General features: G+C 49.6%; 2 protein-coding genes across 7 annotated transcripts in view; one reads left to right on the plus strand and one right to left on the minus strand.

The window, feature by feature from the left end:
• Positions 1–23,559, plus strand: part of TVP23A (trans-golgi network vesicle protein 23 homolog A) — a 40,428-nt gene that overhangs the window by 5,201 nt on the left and 11,668 nt on the right. For 2 of the 6 annotated variants that reach the window (XM_073899520.1, XM_025855632.2), the window contains 6 exons: positions 20,047–20,128; positions 20,304–20,448; positions 20,934–21,023; positions 21,260–21,388; positions 22,450–22,578; positions 23,249–23,308. In XM_073899520.1, coding sequence (XP_073755621.1) covers positions 20,047–20,128; positions 20,304–20,448; positions 20,934–21,023; positions 21,260–21,388; positions 22,450–22,578; positions 23,249–23,308 — 635 coding nt within the window. Of the gene's footprint in view, positions 1–19,406; positions 20,129–20,149; positions 20,449–20,933; positions 21,024–21,259; positions 21,389–22,449; positions 22,579–23,248; positions 23,309–23,559 lie in introns of those variants that run through there. The other 4 variants (XM_025855633.2, XM_073899519.1, XM_025855634.2 and 1 more) reach the window with 3 other exon arrangements.
• NUBP1 (NUBP iron-sulfur cluster assembly factor 1, cytosolic) overlaps positions 19,006–23,559 on the minus strand; it is a 29,389-nt gene continuing 24,835 nt past the window's right edge. Inside the window, exon 12 of the transcript XR_012380449.1 lies at positions 19,006–19,168. The gene's annotated coding sequence lies outside the window, so the exon portion shown is untranslated. The remainder of the gene's footprint in view (positions 19,169–23,559) is intronic.

Below are 23,559 nucleotides of genomic sequence, written 5' to 3' on the forward strand. Positions count from 1 at the left end.
GGGGGGGGGGGGGGCATTATTCAGCCTGCCGTAATGACCAGTGACTGATTGTCATTGTAAGACGCTGTAAGAGAGCTAGAATCCTGGGGAAAAATCTTATAGAACGTCTGGACTCATTGTATGCCCAACTCTGGGCTGGTGGCTGGGGATACACGCTGTACGGGACACACCCCCTTCCTTTATGGAGCTGTCCAGTCTAGAGCAGGGATGGTCATCCTCAACACTGTTGACGTTTGGGGCCAAATGATTCTTTGCTGCAGGGGTTGTCCTGTGCATTGTAGGACGTTAGCATGTTCCTGGCCTCTACTCACCAGATGCCAGGAGCACCTCACCAGTAATGAATCCAGACTCTGCCAGTTGTCCCCTGGATGGGGGGTTGCAAACTTGTTCCTAGCTGAAAATTGTTGGTATGGGGGTAATGGGTGTAGGCATGCCCGTGACTGTTATGGCTCAGTGTTTTAAATGCTGTGGTTGGCAAAAGCTTGGGCACTTGTCCTGCTTAGGGGAGAAGTGACAGCTGAGACCCAAAGAATGGGTAGGAGTTAGCCAAGCAAGGAAGGCAGGAAGGGTATGGCATGCAAAGGGTTAGAAGTGAGAGCATGACTTTAGGGAGTTGAGAGTGGTTCACGGTGGCTCAAGACCAGGGATGCTGGGGAGCGGTCTGAGCAAAGGCTGAGGCCAGGCCCTGAAGGGCTCCTAAGTGAAGTTGTAGAGCTCTGCTGTCCACTAGAACTTTCTGTGAGGATGGAAATGTGCTATATCTGCACTATCCAATATGGTAGCCACCAGCCACATGTGGCTCTTGAGCAGTTGATACGTGACTAGTGAGAACTGTGGGCAGAACTTTGGATATTAAATTAAATAGCCACCTGTGGCTACCATATTGGACAGTGCAGTTCTAGAGTTTGGTCACCACTGTAGAGCTTTGTGCAGGGCAATGACAGGCTCAGAGTTGCAGGACGGAGAATGGATGGTGGAGGCAGATGCAAGCAAGGAGGAGAAGCTGGGAGCTTGGACCACAGTGCCCGAAGGGGTGCTAGAGGGAAGTGGGGGTGCCCAGAGGCACATAGAGGATAGAATCTGCTGGCCTTGGTGGTGGTCAAGATGTGGGATGGGGACAGGGACAGTCAAGGGTAATGCCCAGGTTTCGGGCCTAGTGACCCCAGCAAAGGAGAACTTCTGGGGTCACCGATGTTGGGCTCAGGAAGTCCCTGTTGGGTTGTGCTCAGGTGGTGGATGTCTATTTGCCGGGTTTGGTGGGCAGCTGGGGAGAGAGGCTGGAAGGTCAGGGGATCATCTGGACAGCATTCAGAGGCCTGGGAGGCAGCAGCTCCTGGACCCACATGTGTCTCAGATCTACCAATCCCAGAATCCCCCGGTGCACCTCCTGTAGATTTCTGGACACAGCCCTGCACCTCCTTAACCAGATCCACAGGAGATGGGCCTGCGAGTGTGAATTTAAAATAGCATCTTTCCTTGACTCTGATGCTCAAGAATATGGAGATGGCTCTAAAATCCTGAGGATAAATGAGCCACCCGGACAGCAGGGTGGAAAGGAGGTTGTTAATGTTGTCGATGGATGGGCTTCAGGGGGTCCAGGAACCCTCTGGAAACCATTATCTAAGTCTCATATGTGTGTTGCTTTGGGAAGAGGACTCTATTAGATTGCCAAATGGGCCCATGATCCAAAAAAGGTAAGAGTTACTAGTATAGGGTGAGAATTATTATTTAGAAATTCCTGTTGAAATGGGTGCCAGGTTGACTCTGAAGGGAGATGGAATGATAGAAGGGCCATCTAACAGGAGTCTGGGATATCGGCGCCACCTCTTCTTTTACCAGCTGCTGGCTTTGTGGTTTTAGAAAGGTCACCTTTCTAAAAGGTGGAGGCCTTGCTGAGCCTCCATTAGGCTGTCTGTAAAATGGGGATAATGGTACCAGCCTAACCTCACCATGTGGTTTTCATGCAACTTGTTCAGCAAATATTTACCTAACATCTGCTGGTACCAGGTGCTGGGGTAAGCCCTGGGATAGAGACCAGAGCCAGTCCGCCCCTTCCTGTCCCCAGCTCTAGGTCAGAGAGGTGCAGTGTTATAGTAATGGCACTTAGGGGAGGGCACCTGGCAGGATCAGGGGAGGATGTGACCCTACAGCACACCTGGGCAGGGAGAGGAACTGTTAGCTATGCTGTGTGTGTGTGTGTGTGTGTGTGTGTGTGTGTGTGTGTGTGTGTTTTCCCCACTGGCTACCTTTTCCCGTTTCTTTTTTCTTTATTTTATTTTGTTTTATTTTCATTGTGGGAAAAACCCACAACCTTAAAGTTACCAGTGTACCCACTCTTAAGTATACAGTTGAGTAGCGTTGAGTATATTCATGTTGCTGTCAAATAGAACCCATTTGAAGAAAGAAAACGTTCTCATTTTGCAAATCTGAAACTCTGTACCCACAAAACAACTCTCCATTTCCTCCTCTCCAGCCCCTGGCAACCATCATTCTTCTTTCTGTCCCTGTGAACTTTAGATATTTCATGGAAGTGGAATGATATAATATTGTGCCTGGCTTATTTCAATTCACCTAATGTCCTTGAGGTACATCCATATTTTGGTGCCAGAATTTCCTTCCTTTTTAAAGGCTGCATAGTATTCCATCGTATGGATATACCACATTGTGTCCTTCCGTTCCTCTGTCGGCGGATACGGGCTTGCTTCCATCTTTTAGCTCTTGTGAATAGTACTGCAAGGAACATGGATGTGCAAATATATCTTCAAGACCCCGCTTTCAATGCATACCCAGACATGGAATTGCAGAGTCCTATGGAAATTCTGTTTTTAGTTTTTTGAGGAATTTCCATTCCATTTTCTGTAACACTTGAACCATTTTGTAGTTCTTCCAGTGATGTGCAGGGCTCTAATTTCTCCACATCCCCACCAGCACTTATTCCCTGTTTTCTCACATGAGGCATCCTGATGGATATGGGGCGGTATCTCATTGTAGTTTCTATTGACGTTCTGATGATTGTTGGTGGTGAGCATCTTCTCGTGAGCTTGTTGGCCGCTTGTATGTCTTCTTTTGAGAAATGTCCATCCATGTCCTTTGCCCATTTTTTTAATTGGGTTATTGGATTTTTTGCTGTTGAGTCTTTATATATGCTGCATATTAACTCCTTACAAGATATACGATTTGCAGATTTCTCTCCTATTCCGTAGGTTACCTTTCCTCTACTGATTGTATCCTTTGATACGTGAAAGTGTTTTAGTTTGACATAGTTCTGTTTGTCTATTTATACTTTAGTTATTGTTGCTTTTGGTGCCATATTGAGTTCTGTGCCTTTTAAATTGGAATATAGCTCGCATATCATAAACCACCCTTTCCAAGAATGCAGCTCAGTGTGGTTTTTAGTATCATAACAGGGTTGTGCAACCATGACCACTGTCTAGTTCCAGAATTTTTTCATCACCCCAGATGGAAACCCTGTGCCCATTCAGCAGTCACTCTTCCCACATCCCCCTCCCCCAGCCCCCTGGCCACCACCCATCTACTCTCTGTCCCAACGAATTTCTCTGCTCTGGACATTTTATAGAGATGGAATCACACAGCGTGTGGCCCTTTGTCTGGCTTCATTCACTGAGTATCATGTTTTCTAGGTTTGCCTGTGTTTTGACATTTCTTCATTCCTTTTTATGGCTCAATAGTATTTTCATTATATGGCTAGAGCACAGTTTGTTTATCCATTTGTAAGTTGATGAACATTTGCGTTATTTCTGCTTTTTGGTTCTTATGAGAAGTGTTGCCTTGAACATCCGTGTACGAGTTTTTCTCTGAGCGTATGTTTTCAGTTCTCTTGGGCATAACCCTAGGAGGAAGTTGCTGAGCCATAGGATGAACTCTGTGTTTTTGCCATGCTGTGCTGCAGACCAACTTTGAGTGAGTACTCTGGGCTCCCAGCTGCTTCGGGGAGTAGGAAGAGCCCAGACTCGAGATCAAACAGACCCAGGTTTGGATCTTGGTTCACCATGCTCTAGCCATGTAACTGTGGTTAAGGGTTCAACTTGGCAGACAGCCCCACAGGACACAATAGGCTTTCAGATAAAACTACACTGATTCATCCATCCTATGGAAGGATGCAAGGCAGTGACACTCCGTCTTCATCTTGTCGGGAGATCCAGCCACCATCCACACACACGGTTCCTTGTGCTCTGCCACTTACATGGGCCATGTTGGGGTACTAGGGCAGTAGCTACAGCACTGTGAGTCACCTAGAAGCTTTGGCCTCTGTGTCCTGCCAACCTTTTCTATGGTTCTGTTCACTGAGGTCCAGTTCTTCCAACCCAGGGCAGTTCCACACTATGAGCGGGCAGATGTCACACTGCTGTGGGAGATCCAGGTCATTCCCAGGCAGGCCTGATGTTAACCCCATACTCTCGATGACTTTGAATGAGTCCAGGCACCTTCTGAACCCCCCATTTTCTCATCTGTAAAATGGGGGTGTTGTTAGCTCCATCATAAGGTTGCAAAAAGAGGACTAGAGGAGGTGCCAAATGTATCTAACCAGCTGAGTGGGACCCCTGAGACCTTGTATGGGCTTCATAAATGGTACCTATTGTCTGCCTTCTGTGTGACTTCTGTGTCTTGCTCCTGTGGGCGGAGGCGTGACCTCAGTCGGAATAGGATGTCACATATCAGTTGAGACTGTCACATGGGAGCCGGAGACTCTCTCCTCTTGAAAGTTATGTGTATACTTTCAAAGTACTGTCTTCACAAATTTCATTTTGACCCAAAGCTCATGGGGTGCAGCGGGTTCCCACTCAAAGTAGGATGGTTTCCTCCTGCTCCGGACAGAGTTCTTAGATCTGATTTTGGGCTTATTTGTCAGGCTGGGCTGGTTGGTGGGCCTTGGGCCGTGTTGCATGGTTGGTCTTCATCCAGCCCAGGGTCGTGAATTGAGAAGCACTCTGTCCCTTGGTCCCAGACGCCCCAGGGAGTCACATGGGAGTGGGGGCCCGGCCCTAAGGCAAAAATCACACGGAATCAAAACTACCCCCGCAAATCCCTCACTCGCCCGTCAAGCAGAATAATGTTCTGTCTCTCAAGAAATCCTCCACCATCGCTTTCTCTTCCCGTGCTGGATCCCAAAGTGGTTCCTCAAAACAAGCCACAGATGAAATTGTTGGCTGCGTTTGAGGGGAAGTTAGAGTGAATGGAAAGTCTTAATAGCAATAGCAAATACTTCACCAACACATACTATATGCAGGTTTTTTTCTGAGCGTCAGAGTTACAACGATCTATTTAATCCATATTGCAAACCTGTGAAGTGGATACTATGATTTTTAGTGGTTTGAAGATTCAGTTAATTGATGGAGAGACTTGAGTGACTTGCCCAAGGTCACATGGCTAGGAGGTTGCAGGAGGGGGATTTGAACCCTTAGAGTCTGAATTTCTGCCTAGTGGGCTAGATGTTCACACAAGGAGGGACACTAAGGGATGAGCCGTGGGAATAGCATTTTTAAGGCTTCCATCTTATGCTTACCCTGGGGAGTACTTTATCTTTTCCCTGTGTTTCTCAGAGTGCAGAATTGCTCCCAATTTTTAGAGCGGGTTTTCTTTTCTTTCTTTTTTTTTTAAGTAGTCGCATGGAGCCCAGCGCAGGGCTGGAAGCCATGACCCTGAGGTCAAGACCTGAGCTGAGATGAAGAGTTGGATGCGTAACCGACTAAGCCACCCACGCGCCCCATAGAGCAGGTTTTCTTAACTTCAGCCCTAATGGATATTTTAGACCGGATAAATCTTTGTTGTGGGGGCTGTCCTGTGCGTTGTAGGATTTTAGTGTCAGTAACAATGTACTGCCATCCCTGGGTGACAACCAAAATGTCTCCAGATGTGGTCACATGTCCCCTAGGGGAAAATCACCCCCATTGAGAATGCTGATTAGATTATTTTCTCTCTCTCTCTCTCTCTCTCTCTCTCTCTGTCTGGGATTCAGATATAGATAAGTTTGCATTTGAGGGGACTCTGAGCATTCCCGACACCTCTGTTTGACACTGGCCCAAGGAAGCTGGTGGGATTGGGGGTAAGGAAGGAGAAGTGGGCAGATGACCACAGACAGAGCCTTGGTGATCGCCTGCAAGTCTCTGAAATCAGGACTAGAGGAGTTCCAGTTCCAATCACTACACACATACACACATGCCCCGCACTCCAACACACTAAGGAGAAGAATTTTGGTTTTTCTTGGTTGTTGTTCCAGGAAGTCTGTTCCCCTTAGTAAGTGAGGATCCCTCACCCAGACCCCTGTCCCCGCTGACCTTGGGGAGGTCGTGCTGCCCCCTCCCCACTCTTAAATCTCTATTTAAAAAATACAGAAATATAACACATAAACAGGTCCCACCAAGAGCTGATTAATTTTGAGGAAGGTCCATGATTACCAAGGAAAAGAACCCACAGAATCAGGGAACTAGATGAATTTCAGTTCTCTTTGATTAGGGCACAGAATTACATATTTTGAAATTAACTCCTTACATCTACAGCAGCTTAACTTCCCCTCATAGTTCTTGTTAACTTGAAATCAGTTGCATTAAGCACTGTCGCCAATAGTCACCAGTAGGAGATTTCTGCTGAAGTGTGACCCGCACAATCAGGGAAGGCACCTGGGGACGTTGGTCTGGTTCCTTTGTGTTCGATATTGGAGGGCAGGCTGACCACGTGGACCCAGAGTGTTTAATTCACTCACACTCATTCATTCTGGGGTTGATGCTATTGACATCTGGGGCCAGACGTTCCTTGTTGCCAGGGCTGTCCTGTGCACTATAGGATCTTGAGCAGCTGTCCTGGCCACTACCCCCTAAATAGTAGCCATCCCCCAGTGGCAACAACCAGAAATGTCCCCAGATACTGCTGGGGGCAGGGGCAAAATCACCTCCCCTTTGAGAACCACTGGCTTATTCTTGTGCTCATTTCATTTATTCATTAAATAAACAGAAATTTTCGGGGCATCTGGGTGGCTCAGTCCTTAAGTGTCTGCCTTCAGCTCAGGTCATGATTCCAGGATCCTGGGATCGAGCCCCGCATTGGGCTCCCTGCTTGCCGCTCCCCCTGCTTATGCACTGGCTCGTACTTTCTCTCTCTCAAATAAATAAAATCTTAAAAAAAAAAATAAAGCAACACAAATTTTCAAGAACCTTTGTGTGCTGAACACCGTTCTGGGGGACACAGAGGAAACCAGCCAGGCCTGGTCCTGGCCCGCATGGAGCTGACATTTTAATTAAAGAAGACAGTGACCAGCTAAGCAAGTGTCTATAAACAAAGTAACTTTAGAGAGTGATAAGCGCTAGGAAGGGACATGTGGGGGAAAGGGAGGGGCTCCTTTAGATGAGGGGGAGCTCAGAGGTGTCCTCTGGGAAGAGGTGCATTTGGACCCGAATTTGGAGGAGGAGCCAGGCATGGGAAGATGCACAGCAAGAGAGTTCTGGCAGGAAAACAGCAGGTCCTGTAGCCGGAGGTGGGTGGTGTATTTTAGGGCTGGTGGAGCCAGGGTGTAGGCAGAAGATGCTGGTGGCCTGGGCTGGCTGAATGCCAGAGATACATCTGGGGACTTGGCAGATTTTTCTGGATTGTCCGTTTGTGGATGAGTAGGGAATGCTCCCACTGGGCTCGTGTGTGTGTGTGTGTGTGTGTGTGTGTGTGTGTGTGTGTGTGTGCGTGCGCGCGCGCACGCATGCACGCGCGCACTTTCTTTGGCATGGGGGGGTTTGTGTTGATACAAAGCTTAGCCATAAATGCTGGTGAGTGATGCCCATGACGTTTTCTTACTAGAGATCAACTCAATGAATTTGGGTTGGAACCCAAGGGGACAGGTCCCGGGGCAGGCCCTTCCCCAGCCCTGAGGAAATCCTCTTCACACAAGGGCTCAGCCCTGGGTGTTCAGCACCACTTAGTCACTCCTCACTCACTATGGGAGCGAGCCGCTCTCAGGGTGACTCAGACGTGGCCACAGATGGTGGTAACGGGTGCTCACATTTTCCCTGCATTACAGTACGGATGTGTGTCTCCCCTGGATTTTAAAATGCTCTAGAATGGGAACAGCAAAGGGAGAATCAGGGATGCTGACTCCAAGCCTCAGACATACCCTTGTAGGCCAGGGAAGAATTTGAAATGAGTTTGAACTTAAATTTAAAATCGGGACAGGTCACATTAGAAACCCGACTTGCTCAGAGTAGGTGAACCGAAGACAAAAGGCAGATGGGTCATCAGCAGGGGCTGCAGGGATGACAGAATGAGGAAAAAGTGCCTGATGGGGACGGGGTTTTACTGTGGAATGATGGGAGTGTTTTGCAACAACAGTGTGAATGTCTAAATGCCACTGAAATGTTCCCTTTAAAATGGTTACTTTTATACGATGTGAATTTCACCTCAATACATTGTTGTATTTTTATTTATTTATTTATTTATTTATTTATTTATTTATTTATTTATTTTTAAAGATTTTATTTATTTATTTGACAGGGAGAGACACAGTGAGAGCGGGAACACAAGCAGGGGGAGTGGCAGAGGGAGAAGCAGGCTTCCCGCCGAGCAGGGAGCCCGACGCGTCATGACCTGAGCCAAAGGCAGACGCCTAACGACTGAGCCACCCAGGCGCCCCGTCGTATTTTTATTTTTTAAAGACTTTATTTTTAAAAGCAGTTTGAGGTTCACAGCAAAACCCAGGAGAAGGTACACGCCCTCCTGACCCCCCCCACAGCCTCCCCCATATCACCACCCCCTCTGCCCCGATACAGCGTAGGTTCATGAACCTACGTGCACACATCACCACCCACAGTCCGCACTTTACCTTAGAGTTTGCTCTTGTGTGGTACATTCTCCTTAAGGTATCACAAAGACTGGCTTCATTGCCCTAAAAATCCTCTGTGCTCCTTCCTGTTCATCCCTCCCTCCCGCCAACCCCTGGCAGCTATGGATCTTTTTCCTGTCTTTATAGTTTTGCTTTTTCCAGAATGTTGTGTAGCTGGAATCGTGATATGCGGCCTTTTGAGACTGGCTTCTGTCACTTAGTAATATGCAATAAAACCATTTAAAACAAGAAACTGATAGCTGGCTTCTTCAGGAAAGCCGTGAGCGTTGGAGGGGTGAGCTGAGTTTTGGACCTGCCCCTTGTGGGTGAGCCCAGCCCTCACCCAGCCAGTGGACTGTCTACCTCCGCCCAGCTCAGCCCATGAGCACCTGCACTGGTGGCCCCGTGTCCCCACCCCTTGAGGACAGCGGGGAGTGAACACTGATCCTACAACAGAATTTCTTCCACTTTCCTGGGGAGTGAGAGGCCTTGAGTTGGAATTCCTCTCTGATGGCGTGGTTTTCTCCCCAAATTTTCTGAGGCAACCAGGTGATTGAGGGGCTCATTCCCCATAGGCTAGTGTTGGGGCTCACACTGTGTGGACATCTGAGGCCACTTACCCTGAGCTCCCCCCATTCCTGTTCATCCCGCGGCCTTTGAATACGCTGAACTCTCCGCTGACAAATTTGTCCTTTAGATCTTCACATAGTTTTTAAAATTCTTTATTTTTTTGACAGAGATATAATTCACATACCACAAAAGTCACCCCTTTATTTTTTTTAAGATTTTACTTATTTATTGACAGAGACACAGCAAGAGAAGGAACACAAGCAGGGGGAGCGGGAGAGGGAGAAGCAGGCTTCCCGCCAAGCAGAGAGCCCGATGCGGGGCTCGATCCCAGGACCCTGGGACCATGACCTGAGCCGAAAAAACCTTTTACTTTGAAATAAATTCAAACTTACCAGAAAGCAGCAGGAGGGAAGCCTGCTTCTCCCTCTCCCACTCCCCCTGCTTTTGTTCCCTCTCTCGCTGTCTCTGTCTCTATCAAATAAATAAAATCTTAAAAAAAAAAAACTGTCATGAAAGATAAAGGCTGGAAATATTCCACAATAACTAAATGCAGTGGGCAGTCCTGGGTTGGTGTGTACACACACACACACACTCACACACACACACTCACACACACACACGCCTACAGCAGGTGAACCAAGGTAAAGCTATGTGCTAGTCCTTCGGACTATTCTTGCTGCTTTCTGGTAAGTTTGAACTTATTTCAGAGTAAAAGGTTCCCAAATACTGTGAAATATCCAGCCAATGTCCAAAGTTTCTTGATGGTCTCATCCTTTTATTTCTGTATTATTTGTTGGAACTTGCTGTTAAGTAACATGCACATGCTACAGTTGGTTGCTGGATTTCTTAGGTCTTTAACCCATGGTCTCCCCAGTCTCCTTCTGTCTTTTCTTCCCTTTTGTGATCGCGCTGATGTTCTGTAGAGCTTCCTACGGTCTGGATTTTGTAGTGCCCTTCAATATTTTCCTTCAGCCCCTATACTTCTTGCAAATTAGTAGTTGGAGCCGGCAGCTTGATGAGATTCAGGTGTGGCTGTTTGGGCGCCAGCTTCAAGGGGTGGGGGGCATCCTTCCACCAGGGGCTCCTAATGCCTGGTGGTCCTCAGCGGCCTCCGTCCCTGAGTCCTTTTGGGGTTGCAGCCTGGCCGCTTTCCAGTTCTGTCATTCTGTGCTCATCAGTGAGCCGAAGTGATCTAGAAGCTTCCTTTGCACCCTCCCCCCATTAGTGTTGTAGTCACTGCCAGGCGTACTTTATATAGAGAAAAGGCACGATGCCTGTTGGCTTCTTGCCCTTCACTCTTCTGTGTTCTAGATAGGAGTCCGTCATCTTGCATCTCCCATAGGTGAGCTCGGAGGGCTGCTTGTAAGTGTCCGATGACGCACGGATTAAGGCGTATTGTCCTTGTTACTCATACTGTGCCGCCGTTGGCCCGTGGGAGCCTCTTCCAGTTGGCCCCTGCGCCATTTGCCCCGACTCTCAGGGTCTCGGACAGCTTCCCTGCTACCTGCAGTGCTCGGATGTCCCAGCCTCATCCTGCGGATTTCTCCACCTGTGCTTGGGATCTGCCGCGTGGCATCCGGAGGCCACAGTCTGGCTGTGTGTCCTGCCTCAGCCCCCAAGCTCCATGGCTCGGAAGTGTGTCATGTGGGCCTGGACTGCCATCTCCTAGTGGACATATTTTGGGCGGCGGGGAGTCACTGTTGTCAGCAAGTACATGCCCCTTTCTGTTGATCTGTGGCTCACTGGGGGGCAGCCCACAGGTGGGGCAGCCCACAGGTGCGGCAGCCTGGAGGCTCCAGGCTGAGTTGGCTGCTTAGAGCAGCTGCTAGCCCTTAGGGCACCATCGCGCAAACCAGAAAAGGCGACCTTTCCTCCAGCACGGAGAGGGGGAGGCGGGGTCTGATTCTCGCTACCGTGACCTGCGTGGATGCCACTTTGTTCCCCCCCTGGGGCCGTTCCCTTCACCGGGCTTCCGCGTCCTTCTCGGCAAGATGTCTTGCTGTCTCCTTCCTACCTGCCTTATGTGGGCTCATTTGTCCCAAGGTAGGTGTTATGGGTTGACTTGTCTCCTCTCCAAAAAGGATACGTGGACGTTCTAACTTCTAGTACCCCGAGAAGTGACCTTATTTGGCAGCGGGGTCTTTGCAGATGTAGTTAAGATGAGGTCACGCTGGAGCAGGGTGGGCTGCTCATGCAGTGGGACTGGTGTCCTTCTAGAAAGCCAGCCTTGTAAAGACAGACACGTGGAGAATGCCATGTGACATTGGGGGGCAGAGATTGGGGTGAGGAGCCACAAGCCAAGGAACTCAGAGGGCGCCAGCTGCCGTCAGGAGGGAGGAGAGAGGCACGGGATGGATGCTCCCTCACAGCCCTCGGCGCAAACCCGCCCTGCCCACACTGTCATTTTGGATTTCTGGCCTCCAGGCTGAGGAACAGAGAGCAATTTCTGTTTTAAGCCGCCCTGGGAAACAGGATACAGCAGGTGACTCTCTTCCTGCTACCCCTGGGGTGTTCTAGGACTAGCAGCACCGGCATCACCTGGGTGCTCGATGAAATGCAGGCTCTGGGGCCCCACCCCAGCCCTCCCGAATTAGAATCGCGATGGAACGAGAGACCCAGGTGATCCGTATATGGAGGAGCCTGCCCTCTACAAAGGAAGGTGGTGGAAAGACTACTCCCCGGTGCAAATGCGTGGTTTCCGATCATGGTTGGCACTTACGGAACCCCCACTGCCCACCAGGCAGTACCGTAACCCCGTAGTCGCATTATTATTCTCATGGGATCTTCCCTGAAACTCCGCGGGTGCATTTGGCGAGGTTAGTGGTGGACACGTGTGACTCATGCGAACCGCGGTTCACTGGAACCCCCTGGCAGCCCTGAGTCTCCTCGTCCTGTTTCATAGGCGAGGACACTGGGACCCACACAGAGACGTTGAGTCACCCGCTCAGGGTCACACAGGTCTTCAGTGGTGGATCTGGGATCTGCATCCAGGCAGCTGACGTGTGTGTCCTAACTGGGGCCTGCCGCTCACTGCTTCCCTGCCCTGTCGTCCTTCTGCAGGAGAGCTCCCGAAGCCTATGCCTCATGCCTCCCAGTTTTTTTCTTGTTTTTAAAAACGAGGTAGGGACGCCTGGGTGGCTCAGTCGTTAGGCGTCTGCCTTGGGCTCAGGTCATGATCTCAGGGTCCTGGGATCGAGCCCCACATCGGGCTCCCTGCTCGGCGGGAAGCCTGCTTCTCCCTCTCTCACTCCCCTGCTTGTGTTCCCTCTCTTGCTTTGTCTCTGTCAAATAAATAAATAAAATCCTTAAAAAAAAATAAAATGAGGTAAAACACACATAATGTGAATTGACCATTTTCACCATTTAAAGTGAACAAATTCAGGACGTGTGTGCGACTGGCCCTGGTGTTTGGCTCCAGAACCTTTCCGTCGCCCCAAACACTAAACACTCATCCCCCCACCGTGTCCCCCAGCCCCCGACAGCCTCTCAGGGGCTGGCCGGCCCCCCAGACTGGCGTATTCTGGGTGTTTGCTCTGAATGGAATCGATTCTCCAGGACGTGACCTGGCCGCTTTTACTCATGGTCCTGTTTTCCAGGTTCCTCCATGTTGCTCCCTTTTTTTCCTATTTTTTTTTATCATGGTTAAATAAACATAATCTAAAATTTACCATTTTTTACCGCTTTCAAGTGGACAGTTGGGCAGCGTTAGGTAGGTTGGCTCCTGTGTTCTGGGCTCACGCACGTGGCGGCCCCTGCTTCATTCCTTTCTGTGGCCGAATCATGTCCCACTGTAGGGATAGGTCCCACTTTGTCCATTCGTCTGGCGATGGACACGTGTGTCCACCTTTTGGTGATCTTTCCATGTTATTCTTATGAACACGCGTGGACACGTTTTTGTTCGAAGACAGGTTTTTGGCTCCTTGGTTTCCAGGTGCTTTGAAAACTCTGAGTCGTGTCGGGGGGAGTCCTCCTGGGTGCCCCCAGGAGAGAGGGGAGGATCCTCCCTGCACAGGGCCCAGCCTGGGCCCACTGACTCCTCCCCAGGGGGTTCACTTTAATTTGCTCGCTAAGCCTGTCCAACCTCTGAAGTTGGGATGTCTCTTTAAGAAGAAATAAAGAACAGAAACAAAAGTTAAAACCCTGGTGACCAGAGGGAAGTCTGGTGTTTTTTTTGTTGTTGTTGTTTTGTTTTTTGCTTCCACACTCAGACCTCTGTTGTGCTGACCTTTGCATCGAAGCTGTGAGGACACAGCTATCCGCATCTGCTCAGACATCCCAGCTGTCTGCGAACCTGCCTGTCCCGGGCTGGGAGGCCGGGGCTGGAGGGGGCATGCTGTCATTTGGAGCAAGCAGCCAGGGTCTGAAGGACAGTGGTGCTCCCGCTGCCCCAGGGGTATTCTAGAGGAGAAAAATCTGATTCTGCCCAGATGTAGAATCGGAGGCAGCCCATAGGGTTTTCAGTGAGGCAGGCACACAGGGGTCCCTACTTGTATAGGTGTGGGTTCCTCCAGCGTGTCTCTGCTCGGCTCCTGGAACGGAGTTTAATCTTGAAGATGGGATAGAGGAGGGCCCCTTGATCGTGAGGAGCGCATGAGTCCCCTGTGGTCTTGTTAAAATGCAGATTCCGGCTCAGGAGGTCTGGGGGGGTTTCCCCGATCTCACCTTTCTAACGAGGCCCCAGCGGTCGAGTGGAGCGGCTGAGGTATGGGTGGGTGGCGTCTTTGCTGTCTCTCCCTTGCGCGTGGGTGGTCCCCTTCCTCCACGTCTTCATGGTGACATGCTGCCCTGAGCTCAAGAGCCACCTGATTCTAAGTGGGCGTCGGGGCTGAAGAAATAAATAGCAGCACCCTATTCATTTTTAACAGTGGGGGGAAAAAACCTCTTGAGACAGGATGTCCAAAAAGAGCACCACTGGCCAAGGCTTTTTTTTTTTTTTTTCCCACTTTCTTCCCCTCTCAAAAATCGTGACCATGAATGAGAAACCATAAGCAGAGTGATTAGCCACAGCTCCCTGAGGCCCCCTTTGGCCTGGTGTCCGAGGTATTTCCTCTCCGGGAACCTCCGGCATCTGGGGTTGACGTCGTCCTCCCATTTTATAGATGAGTAAAGCAAGGCTCTGAATGGGCCATGTACCCAGCATGGGCAAGGACGGTGTGCGGATGTTGACCTAGGTGCCCTGGCTCTTGCCGCCCCCTCTGTCCGGGTGGGGGCTAGCTGGGCATTTATGTTCCAGGGAGGGGTGCCCCTCTTTTTTTTTTTTTTTTTTTTTTGCTGAGAGACTAGTAAGCCTAGAAGAAAGGACCCGCTTTCTGGAATTTTCCTCATGATCCAGCTGTGATGGTCAATTACTCAGTTGGGGATTTTTAGGTCTGGATTTTTATGTTGGCCACAGATAGCCCCCTGAATATCAGCCCATGGGCTTGGTTTATTCTAAAAGGTGTCTTGCCTCCATGCATAGTGCAGGCTGCCTCTGATTTCTTTATTCTTCTACTTTTTAATCCAGATTTACATAAAAGTACAGGGAACAATGAGCCTCCATCATGATCCGCACATGGCCAGTTCTTCTTCACCCCCCTGGGGCAGCTCCTTCACAACAGCTTGTTGTGAAGCAAATCCTAGGCATCATCTCCAACAGCTTGGGGTTTTTTAGTGGCAGTATAAGCCAAGGAGGAAAGATACGGTCTTTCCTCAACCTGAGTCCCAGCGAAAAGCAGAGCTTTCTGAAGGAGGAGTATTTATTTATTTATTTTTAAAGATTTTATTTATTTGACAGAAGCGTGCAAGCACAACTAGGCAGGCAGGCAGAGGGTGAGGGAGAAGCAGATTCCAGAACCCTGGGATCGTGACCTGAGCCGAAGGCAGACGCTTAACTGACTGAGACACCCAGGTGCCCCAGAAGGATGAGGTTTTAAAGAAAGAGAACTTAAAATAGGCTGTTTGCTGAGGAATTCAAGCTGGAGACTGTCTTTATTTTTTAAATTTTAGTATTTTAGACTTATTCATTTATTTGACAGAGACACAGCGAGAGAGGGAACACAAGCAGGGGGAGTGGGAGAGGGAGAAGCAGGCTTCCCACGGAGCGGGGAGCCCGATGCGGAGCTCGATCCCAGGACCCTGGGGTCATGACCTGAGCCGAAGGCAGACGCTTAACGGACTGAGCCACCCGGGCGCCCCGGAGACTGTCTTTAAAAACCAGAGCACGGTTTTCAAAGTACCTTAAATAGTGAAATGAAGGACAGCTTTTTAAGATATTGTTTGATTCCTGCTGAATTTAGAATTAAACCAACCTTTTCTCCTCAGGTCAGACCTGCCCAGGAAGTTTATGGGAAAAGGGGATATGTACGACTATGATTTCTTTCTCCCGATTTTACTCTATTTAATCTGTTTAGACACAGCCTCCCACCTACCAGCCACTGCCTGTGTCCAGTTTTTAGAGTACTTTTAGGTTTACCGAAAAACTGAGCAAAAAGTAGAGTTCCCCTAAGTCCCGCCCCCACCCAGAAATTCCCATTAACCCTTACCTTGATTAGTGTTTTATATTTGTTACAAATGATGAATCAACACAGTATTGTTATCTACAGTCCGCCCTTTATATGAAGCTCCATCCCTGTGCGTTGTCTGGGCTATGACAAATGTGTAATGACATCGATCCGCCATTACTGTGTCAAATGGAATAGTTTCACTACCCTGAAAGTCCCCTGTGCTACCCACCCACCTCCCCCACTCACCTCTGGCAACCACTGTTTGGTTTGTTTTTGTTTTTTTTTTTTTTTACTCCGTCCCTTGTTTAGTCTTTTCCAGAATGTCCTAGGGTTGGGGTCCTTTTCAGACTGGCTGCTTTCATTTTGTAATAAGCATTTAAGGTTCCTCCTTGTCTTTTCGTGGCTTGAGAGCTCATTTCTTTGTAGTGCTAAAGTGCCACTGTGTGTGGAAGTTTATCCATTTTATCCATTCATCTATTAAGGACATCTTGGTTGCTCCCAATTTGGGGCAATGATGCATAGAGTTGCTATAAATATCTGTGTCCTGCTGGCAGGCGTGGACCTAAGTTTTCAATTCCTTTGGGAAAATTCTGAGTAGTGCGGTTGCTGGATTGTATCACATGGAGAATTTTTAGCGTGATTTGCAAAGATTTCTCTTTGGTCAGCGGCTTTAATCAAAACTGTTTTTTTAAAGATTTATTTATTTGACAGAGACACAGCGAGAGAGGGAACACAAGCAGGGGGAGTGGGAGAAGGAGAAGCAGGCTTCCCGCGAAGCAGGGAGCCCGATGCGGGGCTCGATCCCAGGACCCTGGGACCATGACCTGCGCCAAAGTTAGACGCTTAACGACTGAGCCACCCAGGCGCCCTTCAATCAAAACTTTTTAAAGGTGTAATGTACATAAAGTGCGCTCATCTTAATGGATGCTTTGAACTTTTGTATGTGTGTGTAATATACGAGATCAAGATACGGAGTGTGTCGAGCACCTCTGTTTACATACCATCTCAGGCAGTGTCCTCTCAACTACCCGCAGACACTCCTCTGACTTCTAGCACCATCCCTTAGTTCTGCCAGTCAGCCAGCTCCCACCCTGCTTTTGAAAGCAAATTTTTTTTTGGGGGGGGGTTGGCGGGGAAAGGGGCTGTTAATAGCAGTATGCTTTATTTTGGCTTGAACAGCACCTAATTTCCTCATTGTTCATGCGGGTCTGGAGCAGAGAGGTTGGCACAATTTCTGGGTAAATATTTTCGACTGCAGGCTATCGGATGAATAAGTATGGCTGCGTTCCAATAAAACTTTACAGAAACAAGAAGTGGGCCAGATTTGGCTCCTGGGCCAGAGATTATGAATCCAGTGTACGGCAGGGCTTTTTCTTTGCAAAATCCAGCTTTGGGCCGCCCTCCAGGTCTGACCCCACGTGCCCTGGGAGGGGTGGCCTTGTGCACCTCCTAAGGTTTCCTCAGTTGGCTTTCATGCACATTCCAGGCTGAGAACCTTCAGAGTTTTCTCCAAGGAGGAAGACCGCAGTTGTGGGGCCCAGGACTGTGAAAATGGATTTAAACTTAAACAGAAGCCCAGCCAGACTCTCCCCACCTTGACCACCCTTGAAGTAATCTCCTCTCCCGTTCACAGTCTGTCCTCCCCTCCTGCTCGCCTCCAGTAGCAGGCTCCTTCCCACCTGGCAAGTGGAAAGCACTGTTAAACTTGAGGAAAGAGAAAGGTTCTTTGGTGACGTGGAGGGACGGGGCGATGCGTAGAAGTCAGGAGACGTGGGGGACCCCTGCAGAGGTGAAGGTCTGCCCCTGGCCAGTGAGAGAGAAAGTTGTGGTCAGGTGGGGAATTTCGCAGCTGGGCTCCTTGGAGGTGGATCAGTTTCGAGTGACTGAGGGCTGAGGTAAGCTTGTCACGGTCCCTGAGCTCGGTCTGGGTTTCGGGCACTTTCTATGTGCCACCTTCACTTGATCTTTTAATAGTGAGGAAGTGGCCACTGTCAGCATTCCCGTTTTACAGAAGTGGAGACTGAGGTGTCCAGGGGCTGTGCAGCTGAGGGCGGGCCGCAGAGCTGCTCTGAGGTTGGCACCAGGACTTGAATGCTGGCCATCTGGCACCTCTGGCCTGGTTGCCTCTCCTGGGTGCCTGGGAGGCTGGAGTTGGAAGCCAGTGGCTTTGGGAGGTGGAGGGGACTGTCAGTGCGTGTGTGTGTTCTGTGGCCTCAGAGGTGACAGAGCCCGGGGGGATGGAGGACCCCATGGCAGGGAAGGGTGGACAGGTGTAAGCCATGGCCTCCACAACTCTCAAAACCAGGAAACTGGTCTGAGAGCACTTGAGTGTTGGCAGGGGCCACAGGCTGGGCAAACTCCAGAGGTGGACTGGAGGAGGGTTTGGCAGGTGGCCCAGAGGACGGCCTGCATCAAACGGGATGAAAGCAGTAGAGTGCCCTCGGCATCCTTTTCTACTTCGGCTTTGTCTGAGTAATGATAGTAGCCATGGTAATGGTACTTTCCATTACAAGTTAAGGACATCACTTAACTGGGACCCAACTAAGCAGAACCTTCCAACGATGGGAATTTCTCTGCATTTTATTTTAGGAAACCACAGCCGAAAAAAATTGGGTGGGCAGGGCATTTATTCAAATGCATTAACTTCCAGGTTTTACCCTGGAACAGTGGCCATGTGGGTTTCGTACAAGTCTATACTTTTCTACAATACAGACCCAATGACAAGGCTCGACGCAACAAATAACTGGCCGAGAAACTTAAATGCCAGGTGCTGTTGGGGACATAAAATGATCTCCAATATGGCTTCTGCCCTCAAAGAATTTTCGGTTACTGTATAGAGGACTCCTTCATGTTCAGGGCGAAGAGATAAGATTGTATTGAGACATTTAGTTAAAAGATCCTCAGGAAGATTTAAGGTTAAAAGGGTATAAGAGAAGTGGTGCCCGGGTGGCTCAGTTGATTGAGTGTCATACTCTTGGTTTCAGCTCAGGTCTTGATCTCAGCGTCATGGGATGGAGCTCCATGTTGGGCTCCACGCTCAGCAGGGAGTCTGCTTGAGATCCCCTGTGCCCCCCAACCCTGCCACCATGGGTGCGCGCTCTCTCAAAGAAAACAAAACAAAACAATAAAACGTAATAGCAAACATTTATTTAAAAACGAGGGTATGAGAGACCCCAAGGGTATAATCTTCGGGAACATTCCAGATGTGGAGGGTGTACGGGATCATGTCTGACTCTTCAGGGCCGGGTCCGTGTCCCAGGCTCGCTTGCGCAAGGCTGCCCGGAGAGCACAGCATCTGAAAGGCACAGGTGAGAAGCGTTGTGGCAGATAGCTGGGGTTTTGGCACTGCTCCTTCTTCGTTTGGAACATCAGGAGTAGATGCAGAGGTCACTATAAATCTTGCTTCCGAGTCCGTCCTGTTCCCTTGAGAGTCAGAACCGCACAATTCCCTAGGAGTCCAGTTTGCTTTCCCTGCACGGTCCTTCCTCAGGAGGACGTGCGGGTCCCTCCCCGATGCAGCTCCAGGTCTGCTGGCTACCCCTCTGACTTGTGAACCAGCATGAACCACAGCCTGTGCTATTTTATTAGCATTATTAGTCACTGTCATGTAAAAACATCTTCCTGTCGCAACTCTGAATTTCTGGCTTCTCATGCAAACAGCGGGTCTGGCAGTCCTGGGTGAGGCGGCCCGTCCCTTCTGCCTCTCCCTCTCAGCGCTGGCTGGTGCTTTCATTGCCATCTGCCACCTGGCTTGCACCGTGGCTTTCTCCATCTGAGTTCTACCTGTGCTCTACCAAAGTGGATTCCAAAGAGAAAACAGAATGGCATGAGGATCTTCTACCTGGCCCGTGTGTCCCCCCCTCCCCCATCACCTGCCGGACCCCTCTGGGCATGTGTTCTCTCTGCTCTGGATAGGTGGGCAGCCCTTGTGCTCGAGCTAGCCTTGGGTCTCTGGTCTTTCTAGACTTTTCTTTAAAGCAACTGATGCGGGATGAGTCATGATTTCCCTCTATCCAGGAACATGGGTTCCCCAGGGACACGAGATTCTGCACCTGTGGGCTGCAGGCAGCCTGCTCAGTTACTGGCGGAATAACCCAACCTTTTATCTTAAGGAACTGGTCCTATCACTACCAGGTGGGAAGGCAGTGACCACTGTCCTGTTTCACTTCAAAGGTGGCCGAGTTTCGGAGGGGGCCCATGATATTTGGAATCAAATGCGGGGAAAGTACTGGATTCTTCGAGGGCAAAGATGCTGGTATGATAATTACTGTTTCAGGACTTCTGATTTGCTGACGTTCTCAGACCTGCCGCCTGATGGAGCGGGGCTTGAAGTGCCCAGGGCAGAGCGTGGGGAGTCAGAACCCATACAGTGAGTCCAGTGCTTGCGCTCTTGGCCTTTGCAGTGAGGGGGCTTCTGGGTTCTTCCTTAGGCACCCGCTGGCCACCTTTTTCCACCTGTTTTTCCGGGTGAGTGCCATCGTCACCTATGTGTGCTGCGATTGGTTCAGCAGAAGCTTTGTGGGCTGCTTTGTCACCGTGCTCCTCCTCCTGTCCTTTGACTTCTGGTCTGTGAAGGTAAGGCCCCCTCACTCGTGACGCCATCGCTTGTGAACACACGAGGGCTGTGGTCACTGAGGTTCCCGAGGCACGTGGCTGATTGGGGCCAAAAGGTACTTTTCTTTGAAACTGCAGATCCATACTTAGGAATACTGAGCCAACATCACTTAAACATTAAGAGTTAGAAAATGGTCCTGGTTCTCAGCTGCCGTGGTTGCAGATAATGTGTCTCATGAGGGTGGCAACTCCCGACAGCTTGGATTTTTTTTTGGCTAAAATTTGCATATATTTAAAATACATACTGCTACACATTGTTTGGGGGGTGTGCATGTGTGCACGGGGTCGGGAGGTCACTGGTTAAGGTAAGCTTAGTTCAGCTTACCTCTCCTGCTCCCAGGACAAGTTCAACACAAATTGGTGACTTTTATTTTGGTCATCGGTGAAAAGACAATGACTTTATTTCCCTCTGGTGTGTTTACAGTCCTTCTGTCCATTTCCCCCAGAATGTAACCGGGAGACTCATGGTGGGCCTCCGCTGGTGGAACCAGATAGATGAAGATGGGAAAAGCCACTGGATTTTTGAAGCCAGAAAGGTATTGTCCATTACGAGTCAAACTCGAACCAGGAAAACGGCTGTGGAAAGTCTTCAGGGGTCCCTTCTGGGCTTTGTGCAGATTGGATTCCCGCCTAGGACTGAGCCCACGGCTGCGGGGGCACCACCAAAACTAGCGGGTAGCAGAAGTCCGCGGATGAGAAGCCAAGAGGACCGCGGGCTGCTCTGCGACCGTTTTTACTCATTTTGAACACGGACTCTTTCTCCCTTTAATAGGCCTCTCCGAATCAGATCGCTGCCACAGAGGCTGAAGCTCGCATCTTCTGGCTCGGCCTCATCATCTGCCCACTCATTTGGATCGTGTTCTTCTTTAGCACCTTATTCTCCTTGAAGCTCAAGTGGCTGGTAAGGCGATGCCCTGACTCGGATGGTGCTTTGCCATCTGCACAGACCAGGGTTGCAGGAGTGGGTTTTTTTTTATCTGTCCGTTGATTTGAGACCGCTTTGCTGAGGTCGTTGACATACCATAAGAGTCCACCCATTTAGCACGTGCAATGCAGGGGGCTTCTAGTATGTTCAATGTGTGGTCGTCACCACAGCCCATTTTAGGATATTTTCAGCACCCCCAAAATGAGCCCTGTACCCCCTAGCCATCACCACCTCCAGCGTACTCCCTCCTTCTGTTCCAACACTCACCTATTCTAGACGTTGCCTGTAACTGGAATTCTTAAGTGAAAGAAGATTACAAACGATCACACTAAACACCGAATTTCAAGGTTCATCTGTGTTGTAGCATTTATCAGTTCTTTTTTTAATGGCTGCGTAATATTCCATCCTATGGACATGCTGTATTGTTTCTCCATTCATCCGCTGATGGACATTTGGATGTATCTTTTAGACTCCTATGAAGGATGCTGAGAGGAGGTGTAAGCAAAATCATGTGATATCCTACCGTAGAATGTTTCTAAATAGGAATAAGCAAGCCTGAGGTCTGAAGTTTTATTTTACAGGTCTTAAGTACGCTCGAGACCCAGCATGGAGCCTAACGCAGGGCTCAAACTCATGACCCTGAGATCAAAACCTGAACTGAGACCAAGAGTCGGATGCTCAACTCACTTTGCCACCCAGGCGCCCCTATTTATTACTCTAATTGCTGTGATCTGGCTGCTTCAGTGAGAAAACATCCACAGATGGTATAAGTAGCAGCATAATCAAAAGTGGGGGCCCCCATGCATCAGCTCTGGGACTTGGGGCAACTGTCCTTTCTCTGGGTTTCTTCCCTCCCTACAAAATGGGATAATGGTACCACCCTCTTGGGTTGTTGCTGACTAAAAGGTGTCTGTGATTATTTGAGTGCTCACGAAAGGTTGGCTGTTACCAGGTACAGGCCAGAGCCACTGCTATGTAGTTTGGGAGGAAAATTTCAATACGTGCTCTTAGAAGAACGACCTTTGCTTTGCGTGCAGGCCCTTGTGATAGCTGGGATTTCTCTCCAAGCCGCTAACCTGTATGGCTACATCCTTTGTAAAATGGGAGGTGAGAGTGACATCAGCAAAGTCACAGCCCGTTTTCTGTCCCAGACAGTGTTCCAGACGGTGAGTTACTGAGCTCTTACTCCTGGACCCCTGTGCTCCAGATGCTTTAAGTGTAGGTGGCCTACTGGCAAATGCGATTTTAACGTTTTCCCTATCAGCTAGGCTGCCAGGGTCAGTGTTGTGTGTTTGTGTGTTAAAAGAGGCACAACGTAAAATAGACCACTTTAACCATTTCTAAACTAGTCAGTGGTGTTAAATATACTCGTGCTTTCATGCAACCATCACCACCGTCCTTCACCATACTTTCTCATCACCCCAAACTGAGATTCTGTCCCCATGACACAGTAACTCCTGGTCTCCCCTCCCCGGCCTCCCACCATCTATTTTGCTCTATGAATCGGACTCTTCTAGGGCCCTCACATAAGTGGAATCCTACAGTATTGGTCCTTTCGTGATTGCCACTGTTAGTTTTGAGTTAAAAACTGCAGCATTAAGTACTATACCCACAGAATTCTTTTAACCTAGCATTTATTTCTAGAAGTGTGAGATCTTTTCAATTTGACGGTTTGAGCCATCTTAAAATTTAAACAGTATTACCTTATGCCAAGACATTAAGCAATGAGCCCTGTGGGCTTTCGGTTACGTTGTGAGTTTGCTCTGGCCCTTGCATCAGCAGAATCAGGCCCCTCCTGTGTGAGGACAAAGCCACAGTTGACTTTTCTCCTTGTAGGCCAGCCCAAGCAACTTCCAGAAGCCTGGCCTCGAGGGGCTGGAGATTCACAAGCATTAGGTGAGCGGCGGGATGGGGGGGGGGGGGGGGGCTCAGCTGTGCCAGTGGGCCAGGGCGCACGGCGGGGTGGGAGCCAGCTGGGGGGCCTGGGCACGGGGCCCTCTCAGGGCTTCCTGGCCCCCTCCCTCTCCTCCCATGAACATGTGCAAATTTGACCATGGGTGCAGGCACAAAGAGAGGGGGAAGGAAAGGAGAGGAGGGTAAGGAAAGGAGAGAAAAGGAGGGGAGGGGAGGGTAAGGAAAGGAGAGGA

This window comes from Callorhinus ursinus, unplaced genomic scaffold, assembly GCF_003265705.2.
Source record: "Callorhinus ursinus isolate GAN/ISIS: 27379988/994484 unplaced genomic scaffold, GSC_fseal_2.0 scaffold13, whole genome shotgun sequence".
Lineage (NCBI taxonomy): Eukaryota > Metazoa > Chordata > Mammalia > Carnivora > Otariidae > Callorhinus > Callorhinus ursinus.